Below are 15,008 nucleotides of genomic sequence, written 5' to 3'. Positions count from 1 at the left end.
ACACATGTATCCTCTCTCTTGAACTGCAACATTTAGCTGCAGTGATTAAAGCAACATGAAACTGTATATTCTGCAAATTCCCCTGTGTTTTGTGGGCTGCTTTGATTTCCGTGGAGGGCTGTGAAAGCTGCAGTAAATTTCTGAAGGGACTACCAAACATTTAAAGTACGTTCCGTGGGGTGTTGCTCAGTGACAGTTTTAGACCACTTTCGAAAGAGGGGGCCTGATGAGGGCATATATGACACACTTACAGCTTATCGCACAATAGTTAACCTTACCACAACCATATAACAAAGTAGACTTATAGCCTGGTCTACTCAAACAAGTATTTCACTCCATTGCTTTTGCTTTTGTTCAAAAAGGAAATTATTGCCTATTTCTGTACAATTAGGGCATATAACATGGAGACAGACATTGAGATAGACATTGTGACGGAAATTGAGAGAGATAATGGTGTTGAGAAAGCTGAGGAACAGCAAGCTGAGAGAAAGCCAGAAGACTGAAGACTGAAGAAAAGTGTGAGACACAGAATGCGCGTCCAAAAGCATAGTGTATCACTTTTTTACCATTAAAAGAAAACACCTGTATAACGTGTGTGGGGTGTATTGTGTGCGTGTTATTTCAATTACATAAAAAAACTAACAAAAAAACATTCAACTAAACTTTATTTAACTTTATTAGGTCTTATACATAAAACAACTGTTCTAAGATGGAAAACTGATGTATAAATGTGTGGATTCAAATAGTCTGTGTCTATTTTAACTACAAGCAAAATTCAACTGAGAAGAACGCACATTTCAGCACATTTCAGTAAACTAGTATTTGAATAACATTTGCAAGTCTCTTCCAAATGCAAAAGTTTAAACCTGTTTGCTCAAACGTCAAATTCGGGGGTGAAATTAATCTCTAGAATTGCTTGAGATAAACATACAGTAACAAGAGGGAATGCTTAAACTTACACTTGTGTAATGTCCATTGTGAAAGTCCCAGACCACGGCTGAAGTAGGAGGAAAGCTTTAAGAGTGAGGGCAGCTCGGGGTAGCAGCAAATAGGGGCACCACACTGAATCTGGATATAATGGTCAGAACATTAGGGGAAAAAAAAAAACATGTTAGGAAGAGGAGAATATAACATCTCCATTTAAACTGAAAAGTACTATAAATTCTATTTTTTGTTAGTCCTCTTTACTATTACTTTTCAGCTGGCAGCTTACCGGTGAGATCTTGTTCATCCATACGATAGCTGGCGGACTTCATGGCCATTTCCAACACTCGAATACAGCCATCATCTGAGGCCAGCACGACTTTGTCGGAAGTGCACCAGTCAATGTCTAAGACGCGATAGTTTACATTGCGACCGACACGCATGCTGCTGACCATTTGGACCTACAACCAATAAAGGTCAAAACAAAATATTAAAGTCAGAAAAACAGATGTCATACAGAGGAATTAGCTTTGACAAAATCCTTAAATCATACTGAATAAATAAAATTTGTAATGCAGAAAGGAAGACACTTAGTAAACAGCCTTGTCAAGTGGTGCAAACTGCTTTTCGGATTTTAATGGCAATGTGCAGAAATGAGCATACAGTATAAGCCAGCTGTCAGCAGAGTGCTAAAGCATTTGGGAGCTTTCTCCTACTCCTCCCTTGCTTCTACGACTGCTTCCCTCTGCGACTCGATCCATCTGCTGTCTGCCTTTTACGATTGGGGACTGAGCAGTGCACCTTATCTCAGTTCCTATAAAATATCCACCTATCTTCCTGCTGCCTACACTGGTAATAGTATACACAAGAGAATAAACCTGTGCCCACCTCTCCATGGTTCATACCTCACTCTTGCTGGAAAGCTATGATGTGTTAAAGGAGATGAAAATATGGTTGAGGTAAAAATGGTATTCCAAATATCAAATTATTACTTTTTTTGTTAGGAACCAAGATAGTACTGAAGATTTATGAAATAATGAACATCCAAGTTCCTTGGTCTACACTTCTTTTCATCAATGCAAAGTTTATAAAACTTTGAATGCATGTTTGTACAGAGCAATGTTCAATGACAAAACTTGCTTAATTCCATTGACAACATTCTGCGAGCTACAGTACAAGGGAAGTACTGTAGTCCTGAGGATCAAATATGTACTTAAATTTCAATTGGCAATAAACACCTGTCACACTAGAAGATAGATTATTTCACTTTTTCTCAACATAATGGAAATTTAGCATGACAGAAATTTTGAAAGCACCACACTGAAAATAATAATGAATACATTCCCATCAGATGATTGCACAAGCTCACATGGAGCCATACCTCTTTGGTGTCCCAGACCTCTGCTCCATCAGTGTACATAACCAAGAGTTTTTGGTTGCCTTTTCCTGGTGCAAAGCGAATTTTCTTCACCCAGCCGCGGTGAGTTGGTATTCCCCTAAACACCAATGGCATTGTGGAATTCAGTCATCTTAAGTTGTTACCACTTATCACTTATGTGAAACTGCAACTTCACATTTCTAGGATTTGTTTTTAAACATACTCCTTTTCGAATGGTAGAAAAAGTAGACTAACAATAATCCAGTACTATGCCTTTACAAACAAGACTTTTGAATTTACTTAAAGATATGCTTCGGGTTGTGTTAAAACTGATGATGTGAGTTATTTTTTGGGCTCATATTATAATACATGAAACGTGGAGTGAGTGCATTCCGTTGTGCATTTGACACAGCACAACATGAACAAAAAATGGTTAAAAATGAAACCTTAAAAAAATATTACAGTGAAATCAGATTTGTACACTTATGAACCTGCTAAAATACCTGAGAAAAAATAACACATGAAGCAGTGAAATGATACAGGAAAAGAATAACAAGGGAAGAGAACATAAAATAAAATTTAAAAATTTAATAAAACATACCTGGACAAACGTGCTTTAAGATCCCAGAAGTTCAGATTTCCATCCACATCACCGAGCACCAAGGTGTCACCTTTCCATGCAATGCAGGCAATACTACCCATACTGCCCTGCAACATATTCAATACACAGAAGAAAATGACAATTGCACATTTCCAAACCTTTTCTTATATAACACGATCCCTGACACGCATCCAAAACACGATGCAAATGATAACTGGAATATGTTTATTAATATTTATGACTGCAAGGTGGTAAACACGCATGGATGAGCTAAAGTTAGATTATGTCACTATACAAGACTGCTGTGGAGTCGCTGCATGCGTCTCACCTACGGTCTGTATGGTGTGGCTGACAGGATGAAACACTTGAGGAGAATTTCTGTCAGTGTGCTGACACAGATATGAAGGCTGCAAAGCCTTTGGGGTATGCAAATTTATGTGAAATGAATCTGCATCAGTCATGAAGAAGTTATGAAGGACTTAAAATCCCTGGGTAGCCCTCTGGTCTCTACAACTGTAGTGTGAAAAGATGCAGGTACGGAGAAAGGAGGAAAACACTGCTTCAGAATCCAATCTACCGTTTAGAAATATGACACATGATTGTGATTTCTCATCACACACAGACAAAAAAATGAGCTTGAAGACCAACATAACAGATGTTGCAACCAAACCAGCAAAACAACAGTGAAACTTGAATGTATAAAAACTGCCGTTGGTAACAGCTAGTATCGTTGCCCTATTCTACTCTTTACTACTAGAAAATTATCACCAACAGTGCATTTACATATAGTTCAATTATTACGGTTAATTCACCAATCTGCAGGAAAAAGTTCAAACTCAAGAAACAGTACAAAAGCATTCATCTAAATTCATAGTTACTTCAAACTGTAACACAGGTATTAAGAAATTAATAAACAAATATATAATGCATTAGCGTCTCGTAACTGCAATTCAGGCAACCACTTATTACTAGTATTTAGGGTTGCACCAATTGGATATTTTGGTATTCTAAAATTCTAGTGATAGTTTTATAGAATAAGCAGCTATAAAAATAAAACATAATTTTGATTGGTCAAAGGACAATTATGAATACAGAAAACAATAGAACAACTTTTGACTGAATGATGAATACTTTTTATCAATTTTTAGAGAATCAACATATTTTCACTTACATTTGAACTGTATGAAGCAGTAGACGGTTTTATTTTTTGCTTATGAAACAAAGCCATGTCAAAATCATGGTAGCATTTCTTGCTGGCAAAAACATCTTTGAGTAAGCCTGTTTTGTTAAAAAGTGATCAGTGGGGAGGAGAACTGCATCAGTTGTGTCATATATGTCTATTAAACTGCCTATGAAAAGCATTCTGACGGCTCCTACCGATCTTATATGGTCAATTGAGTGTTGGTTGCCGCTCAAGCTGCTAGGGCTGCTAGATGCAACACATGAATGCGCCAGTGTTTAGAAATAGGATTGACTTCTTGGAACAAAATAAACCGCCAAAGCAACAATATGACACAAACAAAAAAAAAAGAATCATAGTCTGGACTCACATCAGGTGGAATACGGGCACCATCTTTGACAGTGTTGCCCTCTACAGTGATATGGTAGACTTGCCCATCTGTATCAGTAAACACAAAATGTTCCCTGGCAGATATGGCTTGGGTGGTCTCTGACTTGCTCTCTGCATCCTGTAGCAAACTAGAGAAGGAATCAAATAAATGTACAATTTCCTCAGATATGCACTTTGTATCATATACTGCTCATCTGAAATAATGTGATAAAAAGATTGTTGAGTGCTGACCTGATAACTGAAGATTCAACACTATTCTGCTCAGCGTCTGACACTGTTTGACGAGCCATGGCTTCCCTTGCTGCCATCTGCTTCTTCTTTAAACTCTTCAAGTTGTGTGATGGGGACCATTCCTTAGAACAAAAATAGGAAATTTGAGGAGCAGACCAAGACAAAGGGTTAAAAGCGGAAAGACAACAAGGAAACGAATGTGTTTTTATTCTCAGAAAAAAGTAAAGCAAACAAGTTATTCCCCAGGCTGGAGTACTGAAGTGGTGGTTTTGCATCTCAGGTTTACAATCAATATGGAAATAAGACAGCAATGTGGTACTGAGGACAGCCAGCATGTATTATTAAGGCTACTGCCGGTTTTACTTGCTAGTCTGTAGAGAATTTTACAGCCCCACTGTAAAGTTTGTCCCACATAAATCTTTTTTTATGAGCATAGCTGGCCTAAAGATGCCACTATGTCTTGCTGAGCAAAGATATTTTCTTACAGAAATCATTACAATTGCCCACATGAGATCAGACACGTGCACTGTAGATGACAAAATGTAAGAGAAAATTACTAGACTATGCCATCAACATTTTTTAGCTCAGCAGTTGAAGGAATTATTTAGGACACAAAAACAACAGACAGTAAACTTTATGGAGATTTCTTTTTTAGGTACTGGAGATGTGCAAATTCTTATCATGCAGTGTATAATGTAAAACAAACAAAAAAAAGGCATTTAATAAGTAGTACCAGAGCTGTGACAGTAGGGAAGTTCTTTGCCATCTCCCGAAGAAGCGTCCCTGTTCTGATGTCCCACAATTCTAATGGTTTATCTCTGAACACCACTACCAGGTACTGCCTGAAAACAAACATGTTAAATTACACAAATGACAAGAAATAATTTTTTTATGTCTTTGGTCAACAGAACTTTGGAATGCCAACACTAAGTGGCAGCTTTGGTAAAAGGCATGATGTTAACCTTCATTTTACGATAGACCTTTTTCTTGTAGGTATATACGCATTAAAGTACATTTGCACAGATGCAGTCTTATTCAAATGCCATGGTAACCTTTTGTGCTCACTTTGCTGCAAATTTGACGCTGCTGCAAAACCCTTTATTTAATGTTGCACATTAACTTTTGATCATTGCTGACCCTTGTCAATAATGGCTTTCTATTCTGACTTTTTCCCCAAAATGACCACCGTGACTCTGGTAAGATTTTATTTGGCTTCACTGATTCTTTTGTGATGAAGCAAATTATTAAGTAAACAATTAAATAAATAAAATAAGGCATTTAAGTCTTCTAACATTTTAAACATTGTTGTTCATTTCAAGTAATTTCCATGTTTCCCAGCACTCAAGATTTATTCAAGATTGAAAACCCAAAATTGCACACATATTACTCTTACCTCTACAAAATTGACTATCAATCACTTCACAACCAGCTGAATGAATGCAAAAAAAGTGCTGTTCTAAAATCTTTTATTTTTATTATAATACAGGTGATTAACCTAAATACAGTCCACTAATCTACAAAGAATGAAATTAAAAATACATGTTAAAATGCAGTTTGTGAGAGCAATTTTCTTAAGGATAAATAAGAGTCTTCAGTTTTAGGAAAAAGTATACAAAGGTCCAAAACAAAAATCTGAATCCAAATCTGGCCCAATGTGCAAAAATAAATGCATAAATAAATACTGCACTAAGAATAATATTCCCCCGAATTAAATAATGAATTAGCTGAGTTCTTAAACTGGTCACATATAAGCCATTTTTTTTTAATCAAGAAATCAAGCCACAACCTGAAGAAATTTGAAGATCAAATGAGGAACTAAGTTATTGAAATCTATATCAGTCTGGAAAAGATGTTACAAAGGAATTTCCAGGCTTTGTGATGCCAGTAAACTGCAGCAATAGCTCACAAATAGAGAAGATTGGGAACAGTAGTAAACTTTCCCAAATTCGTCAGACAACCAACAGTGCTCTCATTTGCTCGCATCCCTTGTGCATAATTTTTGCCAGGAACGTATACTTTCAAATCAGGTTTCCACATATTATTTTGGTACTGCAATTTCCTTTAAAATGACAATCTTGGCCTACCCTTTAAAATTTTTGTTTCATCTTTTTTTATACTGAGCAAGTTATTCCTGGGTGCGTTTGTGTATGTATCTATTTTGATTGTACTTCTATACGCCCAATTGTATAGCAATTTAAACATTTCTTCAAAATTTGAAAGATTTAACTGGGTGAGTTGACAAACCATTACCAACAGTGTCAGGTGACAATTACAACGATGGATTTAAACAACGGATGTCATTTACTGTTCCATCACTCTTACTCCGTCGTTTTTAAAACATTTTCATCATTCAGCAGTCCGTCGGCAAAACATTGGTTCGTCACAGCGTCAGCACAATGTCGGTCCATCATGCATTTGGAACTGAGGTCGCTAAGTAAGTAGAACAAGTTTGTGTGTGTTGACACTGGTTTTGATATGTTTTTTTTTTTATGTGCGTCTCAGGCATATTTAAGTACAAGTACAAAAAATGGGATTGCAGTGATGCTTAGTTTTTTAGTAAATTGGAAAAATATGCAACTCACTTGAGGTGTGAAACTTTTATCATCTCGATGGGTGGCTCATCGTTTCCTCGCTCACCTCTGAATGCAAAACACCGTCCTGGAAAACACAAGCATGTAAAAGCATAGCTCAAGCGAGTGCACTTGTGAATATACTGATTCATTTAATTTTACTTTATTCCTGGTTCCTGAAGGTATTAACCCACTTTTTAGAATGTTAAAAGAGGAAACAACAAAAAACATGCTTACCTGTGCTGCAATCTACACTTCTCAGAATAGCATGCATTGATTGAATCAAGAATCTTGCTTAGCTGAAGTATCAACAAAAGAATGCCCTTCAGTTGTTCTATCAGGAGTTGCTGATCTGATTTGGTGAAGGCCATTTAAGTGAAGTAGTTTATAGCAAAAAAAAAAGTTACAGTGCATAGAACAGTTGGCTTGAGGCTTTTTGGGAAAAACGTGACTCAACATTTATGTGAACACTGCAAAATACTGTCTAACCGGAAAATAATACATACATACAGCATATACATATAGCTCAAAAGAACACTTGTGACTTAAAGGTGCTAATTCAGCAATGGCAAAGAATTTAGACATTTTTCCTTTTTAGATATCATCCATGCTTCTCATGTTATTGATCGCATCCATGAAGATTAAGGGCAAATATCTTAATATTTTAAACTTTCCACAGTGAAATACATGCATATAAATTTCATTTGGGAAATTGGCAATTTAATTTCTTATTACATATTAATTTTGTGGTACTAATATTTCTAACCAAGAAGTGAAATGTTTCGTTTACTACAGACACACCTTCATCGAAAACCTATTGGTCTAATTATTAACAAAGCATGAAATGTTTGTTTGGTGAATGATTTATTAGATCTTATTAGACTTGTGCAGAATGCAATTTTTTTCTTTTTTTTCCTGGTATTTAAAAAATGATGCAACCCTCTGGCACCATTATACACGCTAGTTCACACCCATCAATTGGACACAATATTAAAAGACAAAAAAAAAATAGGCAGTGCATCTCAGGTCTGAAAAACTACCCTGAATTGGCTTAAATTCATTTACACTATATACGTACAGTACACACAACCTATAGACTGCAAAATGATATGCATGACATGATAATACAGAATGCTACAGTATACTGTAGCTCATTTGGTAGATGCGATCATGGTTGCACTCAATAAGTAGATCAGATTCCACATCTTTTTCATGGACAATTTAGTGTGTGCCCATTTTTGCATATGCAAGCCTTTAAGCTTTCATTGCCTTAGTGTTGTTTGTGTGTTTCTCACCAGTAGGCATGTCGACGTGCTGCAGCTCATTTCGAACCAGGCCCAAGTTGTTGGGAGAAGATGTGGCAAAAGATAAAAAACTGGTGAGACTCACCCACTCAATTCCCCTGTGGAATGAACACACACGGCATGCCAAAATTGCAAATTACATCAAATCAGCCAAGGGTGGAAAATGAATGTTTTTTTTAGAACTCCAGGAGCAGAAACTGCACCATAATGAGACGGTAAGGACCCACATGATTAATTAGACAATTTTCCCTGTAGATGTAAATGGTATGCTAAATAGTTTGGCCTCTTTGGCTATGGTGGGGCATCGACTGCTCAGCTCATCTGCATTAAGGCCTGTTGCAACCTCCAAAAATACTCAAATGTCACAAGTTATAGGACTACGTAGAACTAACAGCATTAATGTATACCAGGGGTGACAAACTCACTTTAGCTCAGAGCCCGCATGAAGGAAACTCTATCTTCAAGCGGGCCAGACAGGTAAAATAATGCCATTTATTAACAAAAGTTAGTGTCAATTAGATGTAAATTTTATGATATGCTCGCTGGCATGGTCCCAATTCCTTGCAAATAGCTACATTCAACAATAAATATGTTGTTTAGAAGTAAATTAAAAAAGAAAATAGTAAAAACTTCCTTTCTGGTCCCTAATGTATCACAATGTAGCTTTTTTCTTAAGTTGCATGAAATGAATGGAAATTTTCTATGATCTTTTTTTTACCATTTGTTAATAAAATACATAATTTTGTGTATAACACATAAGATGAACTACAAATAAATAATAAATACAATTAAAACAAAAATATCCAGAGGAAGGAAAATGACCCAATCAAAACCTTAGATTATACAACTTTGCACAAGAAGTGCAGTGAACTGCAAAGAAGTGAATAGAATGAAATGGTGCTGTGGTGTCTCATTTTGGACTCTGAGTGGCACCCACACAATGATGTACACAACAGAAGACAGAAAAATTAGTCATGACATCATGTCAACGACATTGGAGACCCAGATGGTGACCCTCACTCACTGTGAATCTCTTCGGGGCGATTGTAGGATTTTACCGGCACTGAAAAGTAGTGTGACGAAGCTACATGCTAATGCTAACGTGAACTTTCCACTTTCTCACTGAAGCAATCAGCAAGCTGTTTGGCACAAGCATGGTAAAACTGGTCACTTTCACTTTAGGTTGCAGTGCTGATCTCGGCATTGCAAGTAAAAGTACGATTTTTATTTATTTATTTTTTTGTACATTGTAACGTTTGTTCGTTGTCAGGCACAAAATAAGCCTGCGGAGGAGGACTGAGAATCAGTTCAAGCACGAGCGTGAGTTGAGGCTGACGTCGGGATGACGTACTTGTCAACTGTTTTTTCTGATTTTCTTTCAATAAAACAAAAATAGGACAGAATCACATCCAAGTGAATCCTTTACACACGCAAGGGTATTATAGTATTATTGACAGCGGACTAATCGGTCCGGTCCCATTCATACTGTATTGTTTAATGCTTCACAAATTCATTTTGCGGGCCAGATTAAACCTCCGCCGTACGTTTGACACCACTGCTGTACACCATGGAATTATTCAATGCTGGACAAAGTTTGATGTCAAAAACTTTTGTTATGGAACATTGAACTGCTCTAAAATGTGAGTGGTTTTATCCTTGCTTGCTATAACTAGAGCTGCTTCTAGTTTTTATACTTTGTTGCCGGAAAGAATTTGACCAGTGGTTATGCCCATGAGAAGCAGTTTTCACCACTGACACTTTCTACTCTGCTGCCTTCCTGTCTTCTGTCTTCCCAAGTCCAATTAAGCTCAGCAATGACAGAGCTCAATTTCGAGTGTAAAAATTCCCAGGGTGAAGTTTTCCCTTTGAGACACTGTCACCAATCACCACTCAAAGTTAGTTCAAATTAGTTCCAACTTTTAATCTACAGTGGCACATTGTGACCAACCAATAAAAAGTTTTTACACAAGAACTTTGTCAGAAATAGCAACACTCATTTTGTCTGTAAACAGTGTGGTAACCATAAATTATCTGTGTTAAAGTAATCTAGTGTGCTTTTATATCTTAAGGTATATTCTTGGCCGTACATTGTATATCACATTTATTACAAAAGCTTGACTAGTAATGAAATTTGGCAACTACTAGTTAATATTTATTACATTCGGTGCTGTTTGAGAGAATTATTTAAAATGTGTAAAGAGGTTTCAGTCATTTATTTTCTTTAACAGACTTAAATACAGTATATGGAACAACTTAACCCCTGATGTATACAGTACGAGACAAGTCCCAAGGGTTGGCTGCAACCTTTAGTTTTAACCATTAGCGTAAAAGTTGGTGTTTTCTTTTGTCAATCACCAATAATTAGACAGTGAAGTTAAAATAAACCATGAACCACCTTGTCTGTTGCAGACTTGCTCAAAAGGAGGGTGTTCTCGACTTTTGTTTGGCAAAGAACTTTGCTATGGCTCACTACAGTAGTGTCTTTGTTTCTATCTTTAGCTGTGGCTGCAGCCGCATTTATGCCGTATGCTAAACTTGAGCTGCTACTATAGGGTAAGTAAGCTTCTTCTCAATCTACCTTTATCAAAGTTGCTGTCTGTTTTCTTTAAGTTAAGTTTAAGTTATGTCTATTATTCAACGGCCTGACAACTGTCACATGCTCTTCCATTTTCATGTCTTCCTTCTGCTCCCACGAACAACAGGAACCTATGAGTTCATCTCAAACACAATGAGAGCCAGTCAGTGTCCACCTCAGGGTGTGATTGACAACAAGAAGCCAGATGCATAAACACGTATGTAATCATCATAGTCAAAGCATTGTTTGAAATTAAAAATGAGATAAACATGATTACAAAAATCATGCATAAACTCTGACTGTAATTCATTGATCGCAATTAATCTGTTAATTTGACACCGTTAATGGCATTTGTCCAAAAACTTTAACAGAGAGGATATGTTTTTATATAGCAGGGAGAAACGTGAGAAAAATGAAGATATTACAAATCAGAATAAGTAGTAGTCACAGGTCACTAGGTATCAAAATATGGGATCGGTGCTCAACTTCACCCATGATCGATGATTTGCAAACCATATGTTTGCACAGTTGACTTGTAAAAAAAAAAAAAAAAGAAATTGCCAAAGGGACCTTAGGACCATCACAAGAGATGACTACTGGCTAGAGTGCTTCACATGAATTACTTAAGACCTGACGGATTTCATGTGGCCCAGTCACACACAGAGATATAAGGACACCTCTTTTTCTTACAGTAAATGCTCATTTTTGCCATGACGCCGCTTCTGGTAAATATCATATCAGTTGTCCAATGCTTGATTTTCTAATTTTAGATTGATTCTCCCAGAGATGGAACGTAATAACTTTAACATAAACGCCAACTCCAATGAAGGTGGGATGTTGTGGAAAATGGAAATTAAAACAAAATTCAATGATGTGCAAATCCTTTTCATCTATAAAATGAGTACCCCAAAAGGCCTAATTGTTCATTAGCAAGGATGATACTATATTGGCCTGTCAGCCTGAAGCAAGAATGAGAAAGACCACCACCATTGGAGCTGCAACAATTAGTGTTATCAGTTCCCAAATACTTATTGAGTACTGTCAAAAGGAAAGATGGTTTTATACAGTTGTATACATGACACAGTCCCAACTTTTTCGGAATATGTTGCAGGTGCTTGTCTTCCAAAATTATCACTTAATCATACAGTGTCCCCTTTTTGCCACAGCGACTCCAAATCTTACCTTACTTCACAAGAATGGACACTGAGCTCCTTGTGGAGAAGACCACTGGTAAGGTTGTAGACCAGTACAGACCCATTGCTGGTGCCTGAGAATAGACAAAAAGCAGCCAAGCAAGATAAACACTAGAAACCCACAGCAATGATAAGCATACACTGAAAAAGAAATGAGAAAATGAGGCATTGGTAGAAACACAAACAAAATGATAATTAGGACGAGACATACTCTATATTACATGAGATCATTATAAACACAGGCAGCTTTATTACCATGTTATTTTTTTCAATGAAACAAGAAACATCAGTACCACGGTAGATACATTTGACTCAACCTACTGTGTTCGATAGTGATTAGTAGAACTGCCACCATGTCTGGATGTCAACATCAATGTGTATAGTTTTGATTTATGTCTATGAAGCTACCTCTGAAAAATACCATAGTTCCGCAAATAGATGCATCTGTGTATAGGACACACCCTTAATTTTAGGCACAAATTCTGGTACAGTATTTTCTATCTTACTGTGTAAAAGATGCACCAAGAGTTTGGCAACAATGTAAAAACTGTAGAAAAACTGAGTAAATCTATTTTTTTTGTATATTCTTCAAATTTTCTATATATTGTGGATGAGGTGTGTTTCAGATTTCCCACAATGTGAGCAATCAGTGAACACCACACCAGTGTAATGTTGAATGTGATCGAAGCAGTTGTTTTTCCTTTTCCTCGCGATGCAGCAAGACTTCATTTTGCCATAAATACCCAGAATTGAACACCATTCATGTTCCATCAAGTTTTTGATCGTGTATATAGCAAATGAGAGTGTAATGTTGCACATCAATTGAGTAATTGTACAACAACAATATAACAATCATTATAATACAGCAATAACACCTGCAATCAACATGCAGTTCAATGTGCCTTCCGCTCATAATATAGATAAAGATGCAAACTGTGAGGCTGCTACAAGGTTTGGGCTAACGTTGTAATGTCCATCGCACGTCCACCTTAAAGGGAGCCTGTAGCCGACCAAGCAGGATTAGGAGAAGGTACAATCAGTGTTCACGTTTATTTCAACAGCCCTCCTCGTGAAACTCTACCCAAGGCTCTCTCTAAGGTACCCTCACTTGCTCCCTGCAGGAACTGTTGCACCGTCTTTCTCACTTGCTAACCATTCACTTACCTGCAAGCTACACACAGGACTCACTCAATATAGCCACAACAAATATATAATTTATTTTGTTTTGCTATAGTTTTTAAATTGTCCCCAAACTGTTGGTGCGTCCAATATACAGTAAAATAGAAAATACTAGAATTTGATCCTGAAGTCATCCTATACACAGGTGCGCTCTATATATGGGAAATTACAGTAACTCAACATTAGTTAGCTTATGTGCATTCAGCTGTTGATACTTTACATGTAATGTAGAAAATATAAAAATAAATTAGGAAATGCAAATTCATACCCCAAAATCTAAACATGTGACCTTGAGGTTAACACAATTAAAAAGCCGCCAATATGTGAGGACACATCCAGATCATAAGTACCTATGGTCAAATTCAAAGAGGGTCCTTCAAGACCAAAGAAAAGAAAAAAAAATCTGCTGCAGTTTAACCATATATTTTTGTGTCCATTGAGCTCTGTCATCAGTTTTCAAGCAGGTACTGTTCATTCCAACAAAACTAGAGTAAAGCAATCACATAATTTTCATTAGGCTTATAGGTAGGGCTCTGGGAAGTTAAGTAATCATCATTTATCATCACGCTCTTTCAAAAGCATTGATGTAACCTATTATCAAATGAGCCATAGTGGTCACTTCTATATTCTCAACTCAAACAGCGTTTCATACAATTGACCTTCAACTTCAGCATCATTTCTCCGCAAGGGTGCCTTCAAATGTTTAGTATTGATCTCTTGTAGTTAGTGTGATTGATGGTCAGTAACCGAACTTACACTTACTGTATATATCCGCGAACACTTAATCGAAGTTGTTTCAGTTTGACTCGCAGAAAACTGTGGTATTGGTAGGGTGGAATTGGTAAGACTATTTTCTATGGTTAATCCAATTCAGATAGCAAATTACTGAATCAGATAACACACAAGACAGGATACTAGTGACATGACTATTTTCCTGTAATTCGATGAGATAGTTCCCTTCCCAAACACATTTTTCAGTTTACTCTGTATGTAATTATCCATTCACCCATTGCCTGTTCTGCGTGAAAGCTTTTTAATTGCTTACTCAATAGCCCAGATACCAAAGCCTCTTCTGCCTCTTGAAAATGTTGCTCCCATTGTCAACCAATAAGAAGAGAGTGCAATATCGTGCGGTTTGTTACTATGCAATAAAGCGATAAGAACTCAAAACACTTCTAAAAACTCTTCAATTGGATCGCAGAACAGAGAGTGAACAATATGTGTGAAGTTGTACATGTATGTACAGTATTAGTAGGAGCATGCATAATTGCAGAATGACCTACCAACAGCCAGCATTGGTTGGTAGAAGTTGATATTTTTGGTTGTAAGAGGTGGACACATACGAATGGCAAAGGGTGGAAGTGGCAAACCAGAGAGGAGGCCAGTCAACAAGAACTTAAGCTGGACCTCTTGCTGGTTGGAAGACGGAAGAGGAGATTCACCAGCAATTAAAGTTTGACCTATAGAAACAAACAATACACCA

General features: G+C 36.9%; 1 protein-coding gene across 2 annotated transcripts in view; it reads right to left on the bottom strand.

Moving 5' to 3' along the window:
* wdr11 (WD repeat domain 11) overlaps positions 1-15,008 on the bottom strand; it is a 48,600-nt gene that overhangs the window by 15,473 nt on the left and 18,119 nt on the right. For both annotated transcript variants that reach the window (XM_088422095.1, XM_088422096.1), the window contains exons 10-20: positions 14,809-14,985; positions 12,336-12,420; positions 8,570-8,676; positions 7,287-7,362; positions 5,438-5,546; positions 4,705-4,826; positions 4,454-4,601; positions 2,904-3,010; positions 2,306-2,420; positions 1,214-1,385; positions 960-1,068 (exon numbers count right to left, since the gene is read on the bottom strand). In XM_088422095.1, coding sequence (XP_088278221.1) covers positions 960-1,068; positions 1,214-1,385; positions 2,306-2,420; positions 2,904-3,010; positions 4,454-4,601; positions 4,705-4,826; positions 5,438-5,546; positions 7,287-7,362; positions 8,570-8,676; positions 12,336-12,420; positions 14,809-14,985 — 1,327 coding nt within the window. The remainder of the gene's footprint in view (positions 1-959; positions 1,069-1,213; positions 1,386-2,305; positions 2,421-2,903; positions 3,011-4,453; positions 4,602-4,704; positions 4,827-5,437; positions 5,547-7,286; positions 7,363-8,569; positions 8,677-12,335; positions 12,421-14,808; positions 14,986-15,008) is intronic.

Source organism: Hippichthys cyanospilos, chromosome 8 (assembly GCF_059441005.1).
Source record: "Hippichthys cyanospilos isolate Australia breed blue-spotted pipefish chromosome 8, RoL_Hcya_1.0, whole genome shotgun sequence".
Lineage (NCBI taxonomy): Eukaryota > Metazoa > Chordata > Actinopteri > Syngnathiformes > Syngnathidae > Hippichthys > Hippichthys cyanospilos.
Note: the sequence above shows the minus strand (reverse complement) of the source record. Positions and strands in the feature narration are given on the sequence as shown.